This window comes from Zophobas morio, unplaced genomic scaffold (genome assembly GCF_036711695.1).
Source record: "Zophobas morio isolate AGI-343-1 ecotype UQ-CSIRO unplaced genomic scaffold, CSIRO_AGI_Zmor_V1 ptg000012l, whole genome shotgun sequence".
Taxonomy (NCBI): Eukaryota; Metazoa; Arthropoda; class Insecta; order Coleoptera; family Tenebrionidae; genus Zophobas; species Zophobas morio.
Window position 1 is genome coordinate 22,924,012 of NW_026972117.1, and position 23,893 is coordinate 22,947,904.

General features: G+C 32.6%; 1 protein-coding gene across 1 annotated transcript in view; it reads left to right on the top strand.

The window, feature by feature from the left end:
* The window catches only part of LOC135128434 (uncharacterized protein), a 30,578-nt gene extending 9,644 nt beyond the window's left edge, over positions 1-20,934 (top strand). The window contains exons 2-5 of the mRNA XM_064055341.1: positions 11,788-12,046; positions 20,050-20,152; positions 20,216-20,241; positions 20,295-20,934. Of these exons, the coding sequence (XP_063911411.1) occupies positions 11,788-12,046; positions 20,050-20,152; positions 20,216-20,241; positions 20,295-20,812 (906 nt within the window). The 3' untranslated portion in view covers positions 20,813-20,934. The remainder of the gene's footprint in view (positions 1-11,787; positions 12,047-20,049; positions 20,153-20,215; positions 20,242-20,294) is intronic.
* Positions 20,935-23,893: the final 2,959 nt, after the last annotated feature.

Genomic DNA, 23,893 nt, shown 5'->3' on the forward strand with positions numbered 1-23,893 from the left:
GAAGTAAAAAAAAATTGGTCTAAAGAGTTTAGACAGTACTTCCCTCGCTGTCGGAAACTTGACGACTTAAAAAAAAAAAAATTGCGATGACGTCATCAACATTTTTGCGAGGACACGTATATCAGTTGGGATAGATGTAGTGTAATACTAAGAATAAAATTATTGTATTCCCAAATTTTCGGGAAAATGAATTGGGTCGTTTTGAATATTGATTTGTTATAATCAATAAAATAACGAAACAATTTACTCACGTATACGGCGCCGGTGAGAGGCAAAAATTTATAATTTACTGTGTATTATACCGCGTGTCTGAAAAATGGCGGATTAACTCTTCAGTACATTATATACGGGAGTCCCGAAAAAATAATAAAAAAATTCTTTATGATGTAGATTACGAAAAAAACGTAATTTTATAGAAGTAAAATTGGCAACACTGCACACACCTAATGCGTGAATACTTCCGGCTTACTTTCTGGTTTCTTAGTAACGATGGTGACTGAAATCCACCCTCGCTTTATATCAGGCAAACATTGTTGTCAAATGGAATTTTATCAAATTATTACACAAACAACACAGCATATCTTTGTGCATTCTAACTGAAATGGTAATTAAAGATGGTCATGGGCAAGAGAACTATTAACTAAAAGTTTTATTACTAGTTATTTTGATAATGAATGTGTTGTTTAGTTGTGAACCGTAGCAAAAGACCTAATTTTAAAATCATTATAACTCTAACAAAATGTGAGAAGGAATTTTTTTACTATTTTTCCTAGACTCACCAGTTGATTGTTACGAGCGTAGCGGAGAATTAATCCGCCATTTTCCAGACACTCGGTATATGCAATATTTAATTTAATCGAAAAAAAAACTCAAAAACAGCGAAAAAACTTTATCGTACAACGAGAGACAGCTAGACATAATATGAATATACATGTATATTTTTAAAAATTAATCAATGAAAAAAGTTAGATACTAATTAAAGAACAGTTAATGTTTTCAAAGTTTTATATCTTTAGAAAAACAAAAGAATCTAGGTTTTTCCTTGAAGCGCTTCTGTAAAATATGGGTCCCTAATGCGCATATTTCGAGTGTGACGAGGATCAACATGTTCGGGAAGAAGACAGTCTTTATAAAAATTAACCAACTTCCCTTCCATCTTTACTTTCCAAAAGTCATCGTCTCGAGTTATATTTTCCAATTTTAGTGGTTCACTCTCCGAGGTCCAGACTGCAAGTATACATTTTTTCCGATTTGTTATCCTCAGTTGTCCCTGGATTTGATAATACCAGGAGTGATTTTTATTGATTGACATATCACTTCTCCAAAATGTGATTTTTCTTTTGGAAATCGCAACATCTATTGGAGTATTAAATGCTGAAAATGGGCATTTTATCTCTACAATGACGTCATTTCCAATTAACCCATCAGGTGACGCACCCAGGAATGGATACTCATTATCTATGAACAGTCCACATTTGTTTACTAGAGAATCGAGCTGGTGTTCCAATTGCTGACGTGCTTGCTCTTCATACATTCTTCCATGTTTAACAGCATCTACATGATTTAATATCTCTTTTGAATCGTATAAAAGACTGCGAACTATATTTATGCAACTAGTTGTAGAACGTCTTGCACATACTCGATAGAAATTGGAAGCTGTTAGTCTTTTTCTTCTTTCTTCGATCCATAAGCCGCTTTCTGCCTGTAACGTGGTACTAGTTTCTAAATTTATTTTCTCATTTTTTGTTAATATAAGCGAATTTAGAAACACCTCTTTTTCTTTCTCGAATAAATCTATATCCATATCCGGTTGTTGGCAGTATACACCATAGTCAGGATCTTTAATATTTTTTTTAATTTGTGGTTTATAAGTAACTTTCTTTTTATACTGCAATTGTCGCTTGGATTTAGATAATCTTTTTAACTCAAATGTACTTTTGATTTTTGTTGGACTTCTACCTACGAGGTTTTTGTGAATAAGATAGTGAGGTCTTTTTGTGTTGTGACTAATTGCAGCAAAATAACACCGTGATTGATAAGATCCTCCTTTCGAGTAATTTATTCTTTTACCTCCTATAAATTTTGCAATTTTCGAATTAAATTGCTCTACTATATTACTGTCTAGATCTTGAATTAAACTTCTGGAATGCTGCGATAACTGTTTAACAATTGCCATCAACTTATTATAAAATTGGGGTGAAGCCTTTAATGTACTAATTAAATTGTTGTCTTCATCATCGCGCTTACAAAAGTAACTACTGCAACTTTTATGACATCCAAAAACATGTAAAATGCTATTTTCTATATCATTTTTTAAGTTTTCTATCTGATTGGAAAGAAGTTCGGGTTCATTTTTCCTTTGATTAATAGCACATTTAACAGCTGTTCTTAATTTCATTATTTTATGTTCGGTCAAAAGTTTTCGCATTTTCAAAGGATAATGTGTGTCTATGGTCAATTTTCGTAATTTATTCGAGTAGTTGCGGAGAAGATGGTTCCTGCACTCTATTTTCTCTATAGTTATATCTTTGTATGGTCTGGCTTCAATAAGTTTTTTGTAGGTGCTACTGTCACCATCAGCCACAAATTTTGTATATTTTAACCCATACATGGATATACTTTGTTTGAAAGCTTCCACGATCGCCGTTGATTCCATGCCGGCAGAAGTTCCTTTATAATTTCTAAAACATTGATGCTGCTTAGGTTCTTCACGTTTTTCTTGAGCCATGATGCAAATTACGCAAAATTTATTTTTGATGCCTAAATATACTATACCCGTTTGAAGGCCCATAACAGCCGCGGTTCCTGACAAAGCATTGTAATTAGTTCTATAACTTCTCTTAGACCAGCTGCCATCTCCTACCACTGTAATACACGGTATACCGTCTTTATCAACATGTCCTTTTTCTATTGCAATTTGTTTTTCTTTTTCAGCAGACTTTTTCATTTCTTCCAATGCAGTTTTTTCTATAACCTTACTAACTGTGTCATGATGTTTTTTGTAAGTCTTTTCATCCATACAAGGAATTTCCATAGAGGACAAAAATTCTTGCAAATTATAAAAACCACACCCAATACTCATGATACCTTCCACACAAGATGTATTTATGTTAATAGTTTTAGTACATTCTTGCACTATATTTTCGCTACTACTTTCATTTTTTCCCTCAAAAGGATTTGTGTGTATACTAAGATCGACGTTACACATATTGCATCTAAAAGTAATGATAGAATTTAATCCAAGTCGAGTCTCCTTACGACATTCTAAATTTGTTATATCACAGCCAAAAACTTTATTGTGGCAGCTTATGGTCTTCAATGAATCCACAAAATGTTGAAGGTGAACCACACGTCTTCCAATAAGAGTTTCATTAGAAGATTTTGTTGAAGGACCCTCTGAATTTTTTTCACAGCTCGAAAAAACATAACTCTGTAAGTAATATTTATACAAATTAAAAAAAAAACACGTTAAATACTACACTTACTTCGGAACTCTCTACTTGTTCAAAGTCTTCAATGTGTGCGGAAGACGTAGAAGGAAAATTTAATCTTTCATTACATGTGCTACTAAAATAAAAAAATGAAGAGTAAAGAATGCATTTTTAATGTAGTAAAGACACACTCGTACCTCTCGTTATTAGAAGGTTCTCCATTATCAGATGCTGATGTTTTCTTCGAGGTTGTACTTTTATTAAGGTAGGGTAAACCAGCTCTTTTACACCTTTAAAAAAATAGTAGATATAGAAATTGTTTTCCAAAATATAGGTACTAAGATAAACATTGATATAATACATTTATCGAAAAAAACAGAGCAAATGAGAGTGACATAAATGTCTCATTCCCATTGCTTTTTATTGATCTATGAGAAGCTGATTTGCTCATCTTGCCCCGTGTTTTTTTAAACCGTTAATTGTATGTACGGGTCGCTAAAAAGTATGGAAGCAGTTGAATATCGCGAGAACGGTTTATCAGCATTCATTGAAATGTGGTACAAAAGTAAAAGTATTTGAACTCTATAGTCTAAAATACTATTCAAATTTTGATCAATATTTGTTTTATCGACATTGATTTTTTTTAATAACACGAAGGGTCAAATTTAATATTTTTTAAAAAAGAAATTTTTTCTGCAATCAGTAATGTAACACATGTCTTTCTTTCTTTCAAATAAATGGCAACAAAACTATTAAAATAATACAATTTGGATTTTTTTGCTTGTATTTCAGTTAAATTTTTAAAATTATTATTAACTTTTATTTAATTTTTCTATCAACGCACAAGTGGTAAAGAACCAATGATAGGTAAAGACAACATTTCCTATAAGCCAAATAAAATTCACATATTCCAAATTGTATTTATTATTTTAATGTTTTTTTTTAGTGCAAGTAAAGAAAGAATTAAATTTGACCCCTCATGCCAATTAAAAAACAAATCAAGTTGTTTATGGAACTTTGAATACTATTTGAGAGGAAAGAGTTCAAATACTTTTACTTGTATACCATCAAATGTCAATAAGTTCCGTTAAATCGTTCTCGCAATATTCAACTACTTCCTTACTTTTTAGCAACCCTGTATGTATCTACGATATCAAATAAATTTTAACTAATATACACCAATTTTTATGTATCTAATTACATAATTGTATCTTACCTGTTATAATTTACTAGATTTGTACACTTCCGACGTTTCGCGGATAAAAAAAGTCCTGTTTTGTTTCCTTTCCGTTTTACCATTTTGAAATAACTACACTGTCACAACACACTAAATTCACTGATAAGGTATCCGTAGTGGTATTCAAATTCTATATAATACTTACAAGGAGTTGAAAGACAGAAAAGCACCTGAACTAGGTAAAGCTTTGAAACAGATTATGTAAAACCAGTTGACCAGACATCAAGTAGTGCAAATTCGGCATATTTGCAAGTTTATCTTATCTACAATATGCATTCTTTTCTTTTATTTTATACCACCATCGCCTACAGTTTTTAGATAAGCTTATTGAAGAAGAAGAGAATTGAGTTTTGAACGCCGGCAACGAGCAAGCAATGAAATATTGGGAATAAAACCTTTTTCTACCGCCCACGTTTTTTAGTTTTCTAATAGAGCTATTAACGCAGGCAAATGACGTCACAGCAGTTCGTTAATAGCGGAAAGGCGTTCTTTAATAGATCTGATGTAATTTAGATCGGTAAGATTGGTAGCCATGACGAGAAATGTCAGGTGAATGTCAGTGGCAAATGTAAACTTAAAATTTCCCATGTTTCCGGACGCGTAACTTCTTCGCAAGACATTTTAACCAATTTTAAATTACAAAAACTCGAATTGATTCGAATTACAGTTGTTGTTGTGAAAATTCGAACCTCAAATATTTCGCGGTTAGTGTCAAACCAACCCATCACTAACCACGACAAAAGTCCCCAGATTAAAGAAAATGCAAATTTCAATTAAATTTTGGGAAAAAACGTGTGCGGTAGAAAAAATAGTATAAATAACTCGTTCATAAGGCCATTGAGGCACTCATCCTTTATATAACTCGTGGCTTCGCCGCTCGTTCTATAAACTTGGATTCGTGCCTCAATATTTGCCTTATGAAACTCGTTCTTTAATTTACTATTATCGGTCGCTAAAATTAAATCCGGATTGTTTCCTGTAGGGTTACCGTCATTCTGTAATATATAACTGTCATCACAAATTTTAACGAATTAGGGAATGGTACCCCCAACCTGGGATGTCATTATTTAAAAAATTTTTTAATATTAAAAATATATATTCTATTTGACGCACATAAAAATTTCTTTGTGTTAATTAATCCTTAATCTATATTTTAAATTTCTATTTTTTCAAATAACTGAGGAGAAGAAAAAATCAATCACATAAGCAGTAGAGGCTCGCTACTTCCGGGAGAAACGTCAACTAAACTATATAACATACGCTATGCTTTTAAAGCATTCAGATACATCGTAAACAATTTAAATTTTTTAAATATAAGCCTCACTCGTCACTACTACTTATTTCAATACAAATCGACTTTTGAAGTGGAATGTACTTTTGAAACTTTCATCAAATTACACCAGGAGGCAGCACATCCCATTGACGTACAAATCGTTTTGTAGATAGTTTGTACTTCTATCAATTTTCTGGATAAACAAGGTATTTTCAAAAAATAATTTTTACCATCGTTACGACAAAACTTTAATCTATATGTCTCTAGTGTTACTTTTTTTAAAATGTTCCTATATTTCATAGAAACTAGCATCTTAACCAAGCGAAATAGGGCTAACTTTGCAAGATTGTATTTTCTTTCTTTAATTATAAATCAAAAAACTAACACTACAGACGGATGAAGTAGCATTTTTTCTTTAACTTATTAAAAAATTATTGCAAGGCAATGCATTTTTGGCTTTATTTTAACGGAAGTACAAACATCACTTTCGAGCGAAATATTTGCCAGTGGGGATCCCTCTTAAATGCCAGAGTTACACAGCAAGATTTATATGTAATTTAGTCTATATTTTCACATTTTTTGATACCAAATTATGTTTATTTTGTATCTTGTAAAATAATATTACAAAAATTGATCAAAAGAGTTGATTGTATTAATTAAAGTATCATAATTTAATCACTCATACTCCGCCACTGCCTTTGATTCGAACCCAATATGTTACGAAAACACACTGTTGATTTGTTTACATTTGGTCTGACGTGCAATGTCAGTTCGTACTTCTCCACCTATGTTTGGAGGTTCCAAAATATGAATGGTTGTTTTTGGATCACCCTGCATACGCAATTACAACCATTTATTTAATCGGGAATCGAACCGCGGAAGTTTCATCTGTACAGAAAAAGCGCCCCTCCACAGATCTATGAGTCAGGCTTAGATATTATGTGAATAAAGAAGAAGAAAGTTTAAATAATAAAAAATATAATAGCAATGAAGAAGAAGAAGGCGAATTCATAAAGCACAAACAAAAGAGTATATCACAGACAGACAGACAGATAGACAGAGAGACGGACGGAAAAGGAGACCTATTTTTTCGTACTCAAGGACTTATGAAACGTCTAGAAAATATGGAAATAAAAACTAGTTATTTTGCGTTATGTCTTGTATTTTAATCACATAACTAATCAACTAAAAGAAGCAGAGTTTTACAAAAAATGTTTTCAAAACTTATCTCAAACAATTCAAGAAGTTTTCCTCTGAGAGACTTTAAAATATAAAACTGAGTTTTTAGTTTTTCTCTGAAGAATAAGAAGAAAATTTTATACCGGGTGTTAATAAATGATTTGCATCTAGTAGGCTACGAAATTCATTTATTAATGTGCCGCTTCACTGACTTGCTAAATTAATTAATCTATCAATTAATTGTCAAACTTTGAAGCAAATTTTAACGTTTATTTCTTTAAATAACAAAGGAAACGAAAAAATGTGGACTCAAGACGATAAATTTATTAACGAAGCCTATTTTCTGTCTGGCCAAGAGATTGACGGAGGACAATACAAAAACTGTACCTATTTTTCGAAAGCGGCAAATTTTTTTGTCGAGTCTTGTTCACAGCCCTCTAGATATAATCATTTATTAACACCCTGCATAATCAATTTGGCACATCAAATTCGCACACCAAAATGAAGAGTACCGTTTAACACACAATCGTAGATGTAGATAGAAATAACAATAATAATCGGTGAGAATTCGAGGTATTCAAGAAAGACAACAATACACTTCGTTACATTACTCCAGACTCTCATCACTATCTTAAGATAATATAGTAAGCACAGCTCAATTTTCTGGTCAAAAGTTACGTACTTTCCTCCGAAATGACGAAAAAAGTTCACAATCATTGATAACAAATTTGATCTTTCAGTGTTCTATCTTAAAAAAGGTAAATCAAAATATGACGCTTTAGATGACAGTTTCATTTTTAGCCTTTAACATTTTTATCACCAAATAGTCAGAAAGAATTAAAGAACTCGGGTGAAAGTTGTGTACACTTCAAAACTAAAAGTTTACAAGGTTAAAAAAAAACTGTTTCAAGTCCGTGAAAAATTATAAAATTCAAAAACAAAAAAAACCCACGAAAGTAGGAGTAAATTATTGTTTAACTTTTAAATAATTTTAATGTGGAAACTTTTGAGATGACGTCATCAAATTATTGGTGGGGGTGATTAGCCAAGTTTTGGTTAGCGTTTTACCATCTACATGATATTCCTAAAATTTGAAAACAAAAGGTCTAGTGCTTTCGGAGATTATTTGTCTAATAAAAATAGACATAGACGACACAGCGACGGAAACGGGAGACCTATTTTTTCGCACTACATGGTTCATGAAACGTCGAGAAATCATGAAAGCAACCAGTCCTTGGATGGGCACTCTTACAATCATTTATTGCCAACTTTTACCTCCCGGGCGGCAGCCAAAAAAGTACTGAAACAGAGTCATTTTTAACTTTTAAAAATTTACAAAGTGGGGTATTGTACACATATGTTGTTTGGGTATTATTACTATTATTATTTTCAGTTTTGCCGGCGACATTGGCGTTTTGAAAAAAATTATGTTGTTTTTGGAATTTGGATGACGCTACCAGGAAAAATAAAACTAGTAAAAAAAATGCGGCAGGTTATTTGACAGAACTTTCCTCGCCCTTGAGGTATACTCCGACAAATTTCGCTTCTTTAAAAAATTAGTCCATACAATTAATTAATTAACCTCTACAAAGTGCCGCAACTCCTGCATCTTTAAAAATTTCGCAGTCTATGCTTAACTTAGATTGTTTGTGTTTATACTTCGACCGAATTCGACTTTTAGCACGTTCAGACTACAAGCGTCAGCGGTTAAAAGAAAATTAAATTTCGTTTATTTTGTTTCGTCATTCCAGAGGAAAGGGCATAAAACAACCTTAAAATATCTTCATGATTTCACAGCATTCGGTTTTTGCAATTTCAAAGTTAAATTATAAAACATTGTTATACAATGTTGATTTTTTTTTCCAAAAATCTGGATGCTATGTTATTTTATAAAATTTAGAGAACATTTGTTCGCTAGCATTCTAAGATGACGTCATAATTTTTTGGGAAGGCCTTAACCGAACAAATTTTGATTAACGATTTATCATTTTTCCTATAACCTTAAAACTGTTGGAATATTTCAGTACATTCGCTTTTGCCATTTTAAAGTTTAATTGTAAAATACAATTTTGGATTTTTTTCCAAAAATCACGATGTCAACGGGAAAAGCCCAACACGGATTCTAAATTACCCATACATGGAGTATGTAATTCAATAAAGTTTAAGGAAAATTTGTTCTGCAAAATTATAAAATGAGCAATTGCAAGTTTTCAGAACATCCGGTTTTACGATTTCAAACTTAAATTGTAAAATGTTGTTACACAATTTTGATTTTTTTCTCAAAAATCGGGATGTCTAGGGTGAAAAATCGATACGGATTCATGAATCACACATGGAGGATATATCATCCTATAAAATTAAATATAAAAACAGCCTAATTTTGACGTTGAAGAAATTTTTTTGTAAAAATCTCGAGGTCAGCGGTTTCTGTATGGATCTGCTAGAATCGTGGTCAAAGTCTTTACAAATCCACAACTTTTTAAATAACAACCTTAAAGATGGGGTGAAATGTTAAAAACTTCACGACAAAAATTGACTTTTTTATTTTGTAAAAAAGCAATAAAAAGTTTCAGCGTCAAAATTGGCCTGTTTGCTTAAAAAAAAAGTAAACCCGAGTCACTCAAATGAGAATTAGATTTAAAATAACGAACAATGCTTTTGGAACCACCAAAATTTATATTTGGTAAATATAAATTACAGAACATTAATTCGTCAAAATTCTAAAATGATGTCATTATTGTTTTAAAATGCCATAAACGAAAAAAAATTGATTAACGATTTACTATGGTTACGATTACCTTAAAACGTTTACAGAATTTCAGAGCATTCGGTTTTGTAGTTTCAAAGTTAAGTTGCAAGATGTTGCAACTTTGATTTTTTTATCCAAAAATCGGGACGTTTAGGATAAAAACTTAACAGGGGGTCAAAAACCACATGTACAGGAGTATCTCATTTTATAAAATTTAATACTCCTCATATTTACAGTTTTAATTTTTGGAGATGACGCCAACAAATTGTTGATAGGGATGATTGGCCTAATTTTAAATGGCGTTTTACCATCTACACGATATTCGTAATCCACATATAAAATTTGACAACTAGTTCAGTAGTTTCGGAGATTATCGGTCTAATAAAAATCCGGACAGACGGCAGATAGATAGACAGACAGACAGACGGAAACGGGAGACCTATTGTTTCGTACTGAGTTTACTCTGTAAAAAGCTCTTATGTTACATTTATTGCATTTTGTAACATCCTGGATATGTAAAAAATGTAAATATGTCATTGCATAAGAAAAAGAAGGTTTCAGAAAATTTCCGGGTCTCCTGTAGGCGCAATCCGACACAATTTTATAATTTTTTCAGTGATCATCCAATCATTTTTTTCAAATTTTTGATTTAAGGATTGCAAAACATTAAATTTTATTTACTGATCTTCAGAAAGATCGTAAAAAAATATAAATGATATTATTATTAAACCACATACCTATATGCGAAATTTAGTCAACAAAATTTTTGGAAGAGATAGACTAATTATGTTTAGCGTTTAAATTATCCATAAGCAATTTAAAAATCTGTCTAAAATTATAACGGAATTCGTTCAGTAGTTTTATAGATATAATGTTGCCAACAGACAGACGACCGACGGACCGAAACGAGTGATCGACATTTTCATCATATTCTACAAGCCGTGAAACGCCGCAAAAAGACAATGTGAATACATTCACCAAAAGAACCCTTTTACAATAGTCCCCACTAAATCACTCAGTTGTTGAAATGTTACTGAAAAATAATTCATTTCTTGAAAAAAAAAAAAACATGAAAAATTCTTGAAGTTAGATGATAAACCGAATTTACGTAGAAAATTTTATTTATATTCGGACTGAAACTGTATATAGAAAGAATTAACTCTCCTGTTAGTTTTATCCGATGAGCTTTTATATCTAAACATTTACAGTCACCAAATTTAATTTTAGTACAAGTTTATTCGATAGGGAAAAGTCTGCTGGGTCAGCTGTTTTTCTAACAAGTAAACACCGTTTAACGTTAATACTTTGTTTAAAAGTGCATCTAAATTAGGCACAATTTTTTAGTTACGTGAATAAGTAAGCGGCACGCAATAAATAATGTTTGGGCTACACCGTACACGATTTGCACAATTTGCATGTCTGACCTAAGTACTGGCAATTTTTGTAATAATGGCAAATTATGGAGTTATTTTAAAAAATAATATCTTCGAGAGAGATATTTACGGTAGGTAGTTAGTGAAAATAATAAAGTATATCCTGTATGCATTTTTCATTATTTCATATTATAGTAAAAAATATTTTCTCGAAAACAGTTATTAGTTATTATAATTTTCTGTATAATAGTTATTTATGTGCCAAAACTGAAATATGGGAAGAGTTTATGAAATATATTTGTTTGTCAGGTCTTGCGCGCAAACTGAAAAAATATTGCAGCATATGCTTGTTGCAGACATTTTTTTTTTGGTCATCTTATTAGACAGACATACTCGAAAACTACTGGAATGATTATTGAAAAAAAAAATAGTGTACTTTAAGAATATGTATTGTATAAATGATAAAAGTCTTTAATACCATAAAAATTATAAATATGATCAAAAGTTTGCACTAAAAACCTGTACCTAGAGCCTTTTATTTGCAGGTATCATCAGTACTGATTGCGGACACCAACAACCTCAGTAGTAAAGACTGGCTCTTAGATGTTACTGATGATACCACTATTTTATCGATACCACTAGATGCCAGCGACAGTGGTCTTTTTACTGGAAATTTTGTTCCACCTCCACCGAGGCCATTATTTCTTGAAGAAGGGATAACACCCGATGGATTAACGACCTGTGATTTATGTTCGTGGGCATGGCAGAATGGAAACCTATATGCTACGGATACTACTAGTCTAGGTAAGTTTTTTTTTACTTATCTAGATGTGTTTTTTTTTTAATTAGAATTTCTTTTCGAAATGACGCTCAAAGCTTCGAAAGTCATAATTCAAACTCTTCCCCAAATTAAGTTTATAATAAAAAGTGAAACTCAAGTGTGTAATTTGGAAATTACCGATCCATCTATGAAAAAACTTTACCTAATAATCTAACTTTGCGCAAGAATGAAGTGATTAACCTTACGGTGAACACCTGTATCCTGCATTACTGTTCAAAAATTCGGTTCGTCTTAATGATATGTCTATTGAAACGTACTTTTGAAATTTCTAAATATGGTTGCTCTTTGAGAAGGTAATTTTTGTCATTAAAATAAAATTAAACCCAACAATGAGATTTTTTTTGTATAAGATTAAATCTGATTTTTGTATGTTCACCTGCAAATTCACTTTTTATGATCTCTTTTGTGAATAAACCAAAAAAAAGGCTTGGTTTATATGTTGCCTAAATGAAGTCTATTGTTAAAGTTTGCTGGTAGTAAGCCCGTTAATCTTCCCGAGAGGATCATGATATAATAATACACTCAGTAATGTAGAAATAAATAAGTCGTGTAGAACACACTCTTTCGACTAATAAAGGGAACTACACGATGTCGATTGACAATGGCTTTATAATAAATTATCGACCAAGTAGCTATTTCTTGAAACCTGGAATAAATATAATAAGAAAATTATTTGTCTCGAAAAGTACTCCAGAGAAATATTTTTATTCTGTGTTATATTTAGTTATAAACAGGTTATGAATATTTATTCCGACATAATATGTAAGTACACAGTTTTATACTCTTAACAGATTTTAAGCAAATATTTTAAAACAAGTTATCTTAGACGTTAGTTTTATCGGCACGCTGTATAAATCACCGCAGTGTATGAGAATATTTAATTCTTGTCAAGTAAGAGTCATTATATGATATGCAAACAAATAACCCTACCCACGCGACAGAAGATCGTATTCCCACGACTATACAATTATTATATTAAACAGAAATGTAAAATATGCATTCTAAAAAAAAAAAAAAACACACACACACAGTGAGTCCCTTAACTAGTGTACATCGAACAAAGACTAAATGAGTTTTCCCACAGTCTGATATAAATTCTTAAATTTTTAAAATTTCGTCGATATAATTGTGGTCTTGAGAACATGGCACCAGGTCAAAGGATATTTGGAGTGTGTATGAAATATAGCAGCTTGTAACTAGGGCACGTGTTGGTTTTAATTTTTAATTCACTTTTAATTGCGGGCAACTGCAGTGTTAAGTGGTTAAATTAATTGTTAATTTTCTGTTATCACCAACTTTGAAGTCACCGCTAGTTATCATACTAGTTTTCATTAGTAGATAAATATACTAAACCTTCACTTCCAATCATCCAAACTATGTAGATAATAAAAAAAAACGAATTTTATAAAATTTTAGAAATTAACGATGTTTTACAAAATAGAGTCAAAAACAACTGAAATCTTGTTGCATTCAATAAAGAACCTTACCAGAATAAATTAAATACCACGAAAGGCGAAACAAAAAATAATAAGTAATGCTGCAATTTGTAAAGTTCTACGAACAATCTACAAATTTTGAGAATTTAGCAGTTTACTCAAAGTAATGTTTGTACGGATTGAAAATGACTCAGTGTTTTCCAGGCTAACAATTTGGAGCCTTTTATTTAAGTTCTTCCCTAAATAATCACACACTATGTTGCAACAACGTATCTTTTAAACATTCACACCGGACAGCTATTATACCTGACTAATGCATTTTTAAGTACTTTAAATACTTACCCTTTGCACGACTTTTTAACAAAGAAGCCGTCTATAATGATGAGAGAAATCTTAATAAAACGTTTATTATTATATGTATTACAAAAAAATATGATTGTGCTTTTTTCCCAAAAACATGCTGGGCGTTCTTTATTTACACTTACAGGACAATTATTAATTAAACCGGTTTGTATTACATGCAACCTGCAATTTTATGTAGCAGTCGTTTCAAAACAAACAACCGTAAAGAAGAGCAATTAATATCCTTCAGCTAAATGCAATTGCTGCACGGTAGAAATAACTGTGGGGTTATTGTAATTTGAAATTGTTACTCTTATAAAACCGTTATTATTGTTATATTGTGATAAAACTAATTACCTGACGTTTCTAGAACTGATTTTGATCTTCAGAGATGTACAAGTGAGTGGTTGATTGTTTGTTCATTGATTATAAATCGCAGGCAGCATTATAATAAGATCTAAATAGAGAATATTCACGTGGCAAGTCGTTCAAGCCTCTTCAATTTAAAAATTTTATTCTTGGTTGCTAAAATTTTGTAGGTAATACATTGCTTTCGAAAATTACAATTCATCATATCTCGAAATGTTGTTGGTATTTTTTTTCTGTGAATTATGAATTTATAAACTACAGCGGTATCCCACACATGCATATCAATTAAAATAATGCTGTAGATATATGTAGATTATTTGAGATACCGCTCACATTCGAAAATTCTTAACTAGCTGAGAATTCTTGCTGTTTTTTTTTCATGTATAAATATACAGTTTCGCTGATCATCTGGAAAATTCTCATTAACACGAAAGTTCTTGTTTACCGACAATTTCAAAGCATATTTTCTGCCTATAGCATTTTTTTACTGTATGAGGACAGCTAGATTTTAGATTTTAATAAACGGAAATGAATTTTAACAACATTGACGAAGATGATATGAAAAATTGTAACTACAAGATGTACATAGAAACTAAAGGCGACTGGAAGATTGGTAACACCATGGCGAAATCTCTCACAAGAAATGCATTGCATATGGACTTCACCTGCCGCCAACTAAACGTGAACAACAAAACGATGTTTAGGATGACTTGTCTTTTATAAAATATAAACCATCAACTAAAATTTTTATATTGGAACTACATATACAATAAAGACGAAAAAACGATAAAATTAATAATCACTCGGTATTATTTAAGTACTAGCAGCTACAAGTTATTTTTAAAAAAATTACTTCTCTGGAGATTTTCTTGTACAAAATATAAATACTCTAATAATAATAATGCACATATAAGCTTGTAAAGCACAAAAATAATGTTATGTTGTCAAACACCGGCGGTTTACTCAAATGATAGTTATGTGAGTTCAAAACCATCAATAAATAATACTTCTTTCGTGAAGAAACGTTGCACATTGTGGTTCCCTTCCGATGAAAACACAACTCTGCTTCATGAGTCATGACTGCATGACATACATCTGCCGTTATACATTCCTAAAAAATTGATGACGTTATCTAAAAAAAAGAGTAATGTCTTGAACAAATAATGATTCAAAAATGCGTCCCAAAGCACGATATCACTTGGACTTCAGTTCTTCCATTTCTTTCGAGACGCTATTACAAGATAACTAAAGAAATATTTGGGGCAACAATTTTGTTTTATCTGTTATTTCAGAAATGGCTCACCTAATTTCCGTTAAACTTTGGGAACATAGGAACATTATCAGCATCACTACATTGTATTTTGTATTTATCTCCACCAAAAAAAAATAATTTTTTGTTTGTTAGAATATACAGCAGCGGTCAAAAAAACAGCACACCCAATTAACATTAATTAGCATAATTAACTTTAAAATGAATGATTTTGTAATTTGTAACATTGCACTGTTTCCTTTTAATTTCAAATAGGTATAGGACATAATCCACTTATAAATTTGGTCGCAAGTCTGTGATATTAAACAAAGATGAGGTGTCCATTTTTTTTTAGTACTACTGTGGATAATATACATAAGAAATTACTTCCTCAAATTGATAAGCTAAGGAAGTATTGTATCATCCGGCGAATGGTTACTTCATGTTAAGATTTGTTTATCTACCGTCTGTGTCAATTTTTTTTTTTTTTTTTTGAGAGCTTTGAGGGACTGGTAGAACTCTAATATTCTCTCGTTGACTGGACTAAAACTGCCTGTTCCTGATGGTGGTCCCTATTTGAACAGCCACCACTCGTTGTTAGATACTTCGCAATCGAGGTTATTCTGGAGTGTCCATCGCGACTTCCGCTTCCAGGCTTTTTTTAATCGAGCGCCGCTGTCGGTGATGATGAGTCACCATACTAAAAAACCTATAGGCGTCGTACCGGGACGGCGTATGAGTCTATTTCGTAACAATACATTCTGTGATACACTCATTCAAAGCAAAAATGCACGGTACCGAGACATTGAGATTAATTTGCCTGACCCTGCTGCCTTACTGCTGGCCGAACCATCACATAACAGGTGATCCAGCCCCCTTGGGTCATGGTTTCGGTGTATTCCTTCCATTCTTCTCGTGGAGATACCAGAACTTTGTATGAATGATCTACCCCAACGACGTGAATTTTACTTTCATCCTTCATCCTGAAGATGGAGTAGGTCTCCATTATCATTCGGGCAATGGTTTCATGCCCCAGTCTCGTCGTCGTGTTTTTTCACTGACCAGAACTACGCCTTTTTTCTATGACGCTGTAATCGGGCCAAAAAAGTTTTAGCCCAGACTTTCATCCTCAACACATTACTTTGGGTGTTAAATACCACGCCCAAAGTGCTGCCATAGTTTTCTTGGTCTGATTTGCCTAGTGAATCGTCCAGGAAAGGCTGTAGTCCAAATAAACGCCTAAATACTTAGCTTTACTGTGTATGCGCAGTATTTCTTCAAAAAGTGTAGGACTCACAAAGTGGTCCGAATGCCTCTTTGTAAAAATGAAAGCTATTTATACAGGGTTTCTATTCACAGTAGGTCATGCAAACGTGCCGCTTCTCAGTTTTAGACTTTACTAAATGCCCAAGGACGCATAACACGCATCTGTATAACTGGTTGCCTAAATGCTTCATATCTTTTTAAAAAGTAAAACTATTTCAATGCAATAAAAAGAAACAAATTGATTGCGGTTAAAATCACAGTAAATGTTCAAAATGTTCACTATTTTGTTCAATGCACATATTCACTCTCTTTTTAATTTCAAAAATGTTCTGTAATCCTTTCGTCAATACTCATTGTTCAATTTCATGTTGCAATAGGAATTCCTGACTGCTGAGGAAATCTTGTCAAAGGTGTTGGCGGATTCTGCTCAAGTTGTCTCAAATTATCAACTTCCTCAGACACTGAAAGTCTTCCAGGAGATTTCCTTTGTTGACACTGTCAGTTGGAACAAATCTGTTGATTACATCTCTAATGTGGGCCTCTAACGATGTTTCCTAAATTATTAAATCACGATATTTAGCCAGATATTCTTGCTTATAAGCGGTTACAATAACAATGAAAGTGTTTTGTTTAACAGAATAAACCATTTTCACAGTTTTCGATTTCTGGCACAAAAACAAAATAGCAAGGGTTTTGAAAACGACTGTTTTGTTATTTTGAGCTTGGATCAACGAAAATTAGTGTAATTCACACTTGAAAACGTTAAAATTATAGCCCCTAGAAATAGTATCGTCACCGTGGAGCAAACCTGGCGGAAACTTAACAAAAACAAAAATTATTAACACCATTTGACAGACCGCGAAATTTAAAATGGTTTTATGTTGGATTTAAAGTTTGTAGTTTATATACAAAATATGGATTTTTAATTTGAATAAAATATAAAATGTAATCAATAAAATCTTATTTCGTAACTATTAGTTATATTAATTGACAATTCATTGACTTTAAACAAAAAGACCACGCCAAGACCACGTGACAACAACGGTTTACGCGCTGTCAACTCTCTGCTGACACAATTTGGTTCCAAACTAGGGGAATTTTTTGCGTTACCAACTGCATTTGCTCCACTCCTACAACAATGGATGACGGTACTATGTATTTCTAGGGGCTATAGTTAAAATAATAAAAACGACGACTTTAAATGACAGTGCTTACAAATGACATTAATGACAAGTGAGAACTGTCATAGTGAAGCATAATTTCAGCGAAGCGGGATTTTTGAATTCCATGGGGAATTACGCACTTAGAATCATTTATAAAAGCCCTGTATATCATCAACATATCCTTGAGTAGGTATCCCGACAAAATAGCTCTCTCAAAATAGCCTAAAATCTAAAAATTTCCATAACTGAACAAAAATATATGACACAAAAAATATGTAGGAGTACATACACTATTTTTTATTTCAATACTAGCCCTAGCCGCCCGCCCTCTATTTTCTTAGAGTGTATCTCATTTGCCAAAATTACTCTTATCTTAGCAGGTAGTAGCCCTCTAAAAGGAAATTAAGGACGGGCGGGCTTTTGCCAAATAGCATACCCTTGAAGAGAATAAAAGGTGGGCCGGTGGGGCAAGTATTTGCCAAAATAAGACCGATTTTGGCAAGTGACCTACTCTCTAAGAAAATAAAAAGCGGGTGGGCGGTGCTAGTACTTGTTAAGATAAAACTGATATTTCCAAATGGCATACCCTCAAAGAAAATAAAGGGTGGGTAGACGGGGCCAATCGTTGTCAAGATAAGGACTCATTTTGGCACATGATATACTCTCTACCATTCATTTTTTTGGAGGGTGTGTGATTTGGCAAAATCAGTCTTATCTTAGTGAGTACCAGCCCCGTCCACTCGCCCTTCATTTTCTTAGAGAGTAGGTCATTTGCCAAAATCAGTCTTATCTTAGCAGGTACTAGCCCCGCCCACCCACCCTCTCTTTTCTTAGAGGGTATGTCATTTGCCAAAATTGGTCTTATTTTAGCAGGTGACCTGACCTTACCTGACCCCTCTGTTGTCTCAAATAATCTTTAAACATTCCTGTGAATAAATAAAAATCAAAATGTACATACTTAAAACAGTTGTACTTTGTGAAACAAATATTAGAAATATCGTGCAGATGGGAAAACGCTAACTAAAATTTGTCTAATCATCCCGACCAACAATTTCATGACGTAGGTAATGTGAATATTGCTTACTACATACTATTTAAATTTTATACACAGAATATTTGTTGACGCGTTTCGCCAACTATGTCGTCATTATCTAGACAAAACTCAAGAGTAGTCTACATAATGCCAACGTGGTTCCGTGGTTGACAAAATTTGTCGACAAATATTTTGTGTAGTATTGGGGGAATAAACGTTAATTAAATAGTATTGTAGCACACTAAACGGTCAAAAAAGATTCCTAATATTTTCTTGTCGTTTCACAGATCATTGAATACGAAAATACCAGTATCCAATGTGTGTGTCTTTGATTTGAAATTTATAAGTATATCATCTTTATAATTACAGAACCAATTGCTTTGAATTGTTTATTTTAATATATTTTCCAGAACATGATGAAATGGTAACCAAAATTTGTCTTATTTATTCTCTCTAAAAAAGCTGAAAACTTAAGTAAGAAAAATAAAGCTCACTTATATTTTTATAAAATAAGGACCTTTGCTTGCTTCTGTTTCAGGGATTATAAAACAAATTAACTAAACTTTATTTTTTCATTCCCTCTAGAATTCTAGATAACTGACTACGTCATTTCGATTGCGATTACCTTTTTTTTTTCGTGAAAATAGAGTTTGTATAAACATTTTGGTTCTGAAAAATGATGACTAAATTTCGCCTTTTGTCTGATTTTTTACGGAATTTGTTCTAGTTACATTTTTTAAATTTTATTTACATTTGATTGTGTTAACCCTTTTCCCACAGCAATTGTATTATTGTTATCTTCTTACAGAAACACCTGCAAATCACATTTAATTGAAAATAATGCATTTCACAAGGACATAAAATTTAAATACTATAATTATATTTCATGGCAACAAGCGTGCAAGTTAACGAGCAAGTACTCTGAAACGTAAAGAGCTTGTAAAATGAAGTTAAATAAGAATTCTTTGCCCAATTGTCAAAACCTGACGTTTTTCTTACGTAACACCTACCCTAAATTTTATAGACAAATTTTAAGCTAGCATGTTACAAATACTTACAAGTGAACGTTAAAATCGTCTTCATCTCATTTATTTCCTGTTTGTTTCAGAACCATCAAGTGAAATAGGATGGGTCCTTACACTAGTGATTGTTTCGCTAACTTCGGCAATTCTTGGTGCAATCATAATGATAATAGTTCTTCATTGTAAAAGGTAAAACTTGAATAAGAATACCACTTCTCACTCAAGAACTTAAACCATCTCCTTTTTTTTCAGATTAAAAAGTCCAAACAACACAAACGGTATATTATTAACAACTCATTCCCTTCTTTTTTTTTCATAATTACGGTTTCAGGTGGTGACCAAGAACAAACACCTCGTAACGTCCAACCTGGTCCTAATCGTCCGCCCATTAATACCCCAGATGACAAAATCGTTGTTCACCCGAACGTTCCCTATAACCAGAACAACATAAATGGGGTGTGGTCATGGTTGTCCCGCAGATCGACCGCAACGCCATCACAGCTAGAAAATCCTCCAATGTCTTTTGTAGAGAACCATTACACTCATATGGAAGACCCATACAACAGCGTAGACGATGCTCTTTACGCTGAGCTAGATGTTGAAAGTACCATCAACAGAGATCCTAATACGGCTTACCAAAATTCGGCTTACACGGACTCAGATGCTCCTACGTCCAGTGCTCCAAGCAGTGCGTACTATTCGGACTTATCGGTTACGACAGGACCCGACAGAGCTTATGAAGTTGTCGGATTGTCAACAATGCCGGTCTGGGACGACGCCAAGAAACAAGCACCTGTTCGACTCGCAGTTATCAGTGAAACTGTTAATGTTCCTTCAGATTATGTTTGATCGAGGTGATAAGGTGTCATGAGGAGAACATTGCAGAGGAGAATATTAGATTAGGATATTTAATAGGGAATTATAGAAAATATGGTGAATATTTAAATGAAATAGATCACTGTTTGACAGTATTCCATGTTTTTAGTTTGCTAAACAATTTATACAGTTATAACGTTTGGCGATTATGACCTAAAGCTGCAATTAACTTTGACAGAATTTTAGTATTCCTGAACCGCAGAGGGCTGTAAAAAAAAGCGTCAGAGTCCGAATGGGATTCACGCACTTCGCAGCTTCGCAAAGCGGGGGGTGCAATCCTTTGGGCACGAGGTTCGTAGAATTGCGGCTCTCCACGCAAGTCACTGTTCGCGGAAGGAATTGCGTCACTCGAAGCAATCACGTCAGTGACTCTAAATACAATTCTAAGTTGCGTAAGCTCTGTCAAGCCCTGGACCACAGTAGGGATGACAGCGAATGAGAGCTTTAGGGTGGTTCTTTTTTTTCATAAAAGCTGCTATCTTCGATTCATTTTTTTTCCTAAGCTAATGAAATTTGTAGAACAGGATAAAGTTGAATGTCTAATTTCATGTTTTCTCGATGTTTCACAACATATACAATATGAAAATGTTGATTTCTTGTGTTCGTCCATCATCTGTCTGTTTGTGACATTATTAATTAAATAATATGCAAAACCACTGGGCTAATTATGTAAGCTAAGCTATAAAATGTCAAAAACACATAATTAGATATTCGTCAAACTACATAAGCTGACTACAAAAAAATTGTGAATGAAACTTCACATAACAAACTTTTTTCAAATTTTGGTGTGATACCAATATTGACACAGCCTACGTTTTTATGTTGTATGTAAAACCCAAGTCTTGAAAAAGTATAAATGTCAAAGGTTGTTGATAGAGCCTCTTTACAAAGAGAAAACCACTACAAACACCTCATAAGCAGGTAAGTATTAACAGAGTGCAATTAAAACTAACATAATGGAAGTATTTTCTCAGAATATAATAAAAAATTGCAGAAAATTTTGTAAGTACTTATTTAAGTCTTTTTATTCACTTTTTACTTCCAGAATATAAGCTAACGAAGTATTGCAATACGCCGAATGGCTACTTTCATGTTTTCTGGACGTTTAATGGCCCCTAGACTACGAAACAATATGTCTGTCGTTCCCGTCTGTCTGTATCAATTTTTATTTGGCAGATTATCTGCGAAGCTACTTAACCAACTGCTGTCAAATTTTATATGTATTTTAGGAATATCATATAGATGGCAAAACGGGTTACAACACTTGTCTGATCATCCCCACCAATAATGTGATGACGTCACCTTAAAATGTTGCACAGCAAATGTGACTTAAAACTAGAAAACCGAATAGTGTGAAATCTTACAAACGTTTTAAAGTTGTCTTAAGCATGCTAAATCGTTGATCAAAATTTATCGATTTCACTTGGTTGCATCTTTAATAATTTCGAGGTCCTAATAAGCAAACTTTTCTTCATTTAAAAACAACGTTAAATATGTTTTTTCTTCACTACAGGGAAGTGTGTTCTTTTTTCAAGGTACTGAATTACATGTGTACCTATCTAAAGAGTAAAGACGGTAGGGTTCCAGTGTTATTCTTTTCTAAGCTCTAAGTCACTTTCAATCACTTCTTAAATGTGATATTTTGCTGGGATAGAAAATGTCAAAAATTACTATTACGCAACCTTTGAAGGTTATTCAAGTTTTTCTTGCAAATCCTTCAAAAATCAAATCAAATTCTGTTGAAAAAAAAATCCATTATGAAAATGAATTCCATCCTATTGTAAAAATTGTCCGCTGGACTGAAAAATGCTGTGAGCCACACAAATATTCGTTTACTCATAGTCTTGCAAAATGATTTCTTTGGTATGATTAATGAATTCTATTAAATTTATGAATGCATAACTTCGTTACATGAATAATTCATAAACTCCTTAAGAACCTTGAAATTAGATGCATTAATCACAGGAATAATCCCGTTTTGGCACAACAGGATTTAAAACATGTAACTTATGTAACATGTTCACTTGAAAATTAAATGACCGTTATTTGCGAATAGGTAGTAAACTACATATTTAAACTTTAAGTTTTCAAAAATTTTGCACTTGTGATACTAGTTGAAATTTTGAAGTCTTTGGCCCCGAGAGTCATCTTCTAAATTAATGTTCGTTGCGAATACTATATACCCTCGCAATCCTATCCTTTAGTTTTTCTTACAGAGAGGACGTCACAGTAACGCAAGTATTAGTTATAAGATATGTAGTAAAAATAAATAATTACAGTTGCTAAGATTTTAGGTTTATTTTATCAGGGTGCGGATGTGTATAATGAAGTAAATCTAAAAATATGTTATAGATTAACTATTTTAAAAAATCTTAATAATTATGTGACTTATGGCATACTAAAAAATACCGATGACGTCAAGTCGTAACAATAAACAAATTAAGAATTTTGCATAATAGGTATATTGTTGGTGAAACACAGCTTACTGATCCGATGTCGTAATACTACCAGAACCGGTGCGTCATCAAATTGACTGTCAACAATTATTTCTATACCACCTAAAAATAACAATACAAAGTTATCTGTTATGGCATATATAAGGTGTTTCACCTAAATTAAACAATTAAATAATTTCAAACTGCTATTCGGATAGAAAATGATGAGAAATCTACAACAAAATATACAGGGTCGCTAGAAAGTATGGAAACGGTTAAATATTTTGGGAACCAATTGTACAAAAAATTAACTGAAATTAGGTCTAGGGGTATGTACAAGAAACTGTGCTCTAATTATTCGTTAAAAATTTTTTTTTCTGCTTGTTTCGAGATACAAGGTCAACTTGATTTTTTTTAAATGGCACTGCTATATAATTAATGCATTTTTGAATACAGCTTTTTCTAAATTCATTGATATACTTTCTTTCTGACCGAAATGGCAAAATAACAATAACAACCGAAACCAAAATTAAACTTCTGTGTTCTACAAAATATGCTCAAAATGCTCTCCATTGACTTCCTGTCAGTAAAAAATAAGCTGAATAAAATTTTGTAGTGA